The sequence below is a fragment of the Sinocyclocheilus rhinocerous genome, unplaced genomic scaffold, assembly GCF_001515625.1.
Source record: "Sinocyclocheilus rhinocerous isolate Xijiao unplaced genomic scaffold, SAMN03320098_v1.1 C35910403, whole genome shotgun sequence".
Lineage (NCBI taxonomy): Eukaryota > Metazoa > Chordata > Actinopteri > Cypriniformes > Cyprinidae > Sinocyclocheilus > Sinocyclocheilus rhinocerous.
This window is the reverse complement of record NW_015767369.1, coordinates 1-698: the sequence shown is the minus strand read 5'-3', so window position 1 is coordinate 698 and position 698 is coordinate 1. Positions and strand designations below refer to the sequence as shown.

Genomic DNA, 698 nt, shown 5'->3' with positions numbered 1-698 from the left:
TTTTTTTTACTGTGCAGACATTCTGCTAAACTTTTCATTTTGTGTTCCATTGAAGAAAGGAAGTAATTCAGGTTTGAAACAACATGAGTAAATGAACATTTTTATTGTTGGGTGAACTTCCTCTTTGCCTCAAGAATGATTTAGAAAGAGAAAAGACAATACACTACCAAGTATCTTTAAACGCATATTCAAAAATGAACTCATTACTTGGATTTTTGACATGGAAGTAAAACATTGTGTATTTTGAACTGAAAGTCATATGTGCTCATACCCCTTGCTGAGACTGAGAAGAGCTCTCCGCAGGGCCAGGACGGGTTCCTTGGCTCTGAACGAGTTTTGGGTCATGAGTAGGCGGGCATCCCAGTTGAGTTTGGGCTCAGGCTTCTTGGATCCTCCAGCATCTCTGCTTTCCTTCTGCAGCTCAGTGAAGGCATGCTCCAACTCACACAGCATGTGCAGCCTAAGACCCAACACAAAAGTGCATTTGAGAACACTGTATGTGTATAGTTTTTAATTTTCCAAAATGGTCAACCACCAGATTACCTGACTATGTACTCATATCCTCTCTGATAGGTGCCACACTCAAAACTGGCTGCTGATAAAGGGACGACTTGTTCTTTCCTAGCTACTTTAAGCTTTTCATAGAATGCCTCGGAATCTTGCTTCTTGGCAGCCAGCAACATTTGGCCAAGTCTGAC

At 41.5% G+C, this 698-nt stretch overlaps 1 protein-coding gene across 1 annotated transcript; it reads right to left on the bottom strand.

Annotated features, from left to right (window-relative positions):
• Positions 1-271: 271 nt before the first annotated feature.
• On the bottom strand, positions 272-692 carry LOC107735245 (serine/threonine-protein kinase ATR-like; the record flags this gene model as incomplete). The annotated part of the gene is made up of 2 exons (XM_016546995.1): positions 544-692; positions 272-460 (listed from the first exon to the last, which is right to left on the bottom strand). Coding segments are annotated over exons 1-2 (329 nt in total), but the record flags the coding sequence as incomplete, so codon positions are not given.
• Positions 693-698: the final 6 nt, after the last annotated feature.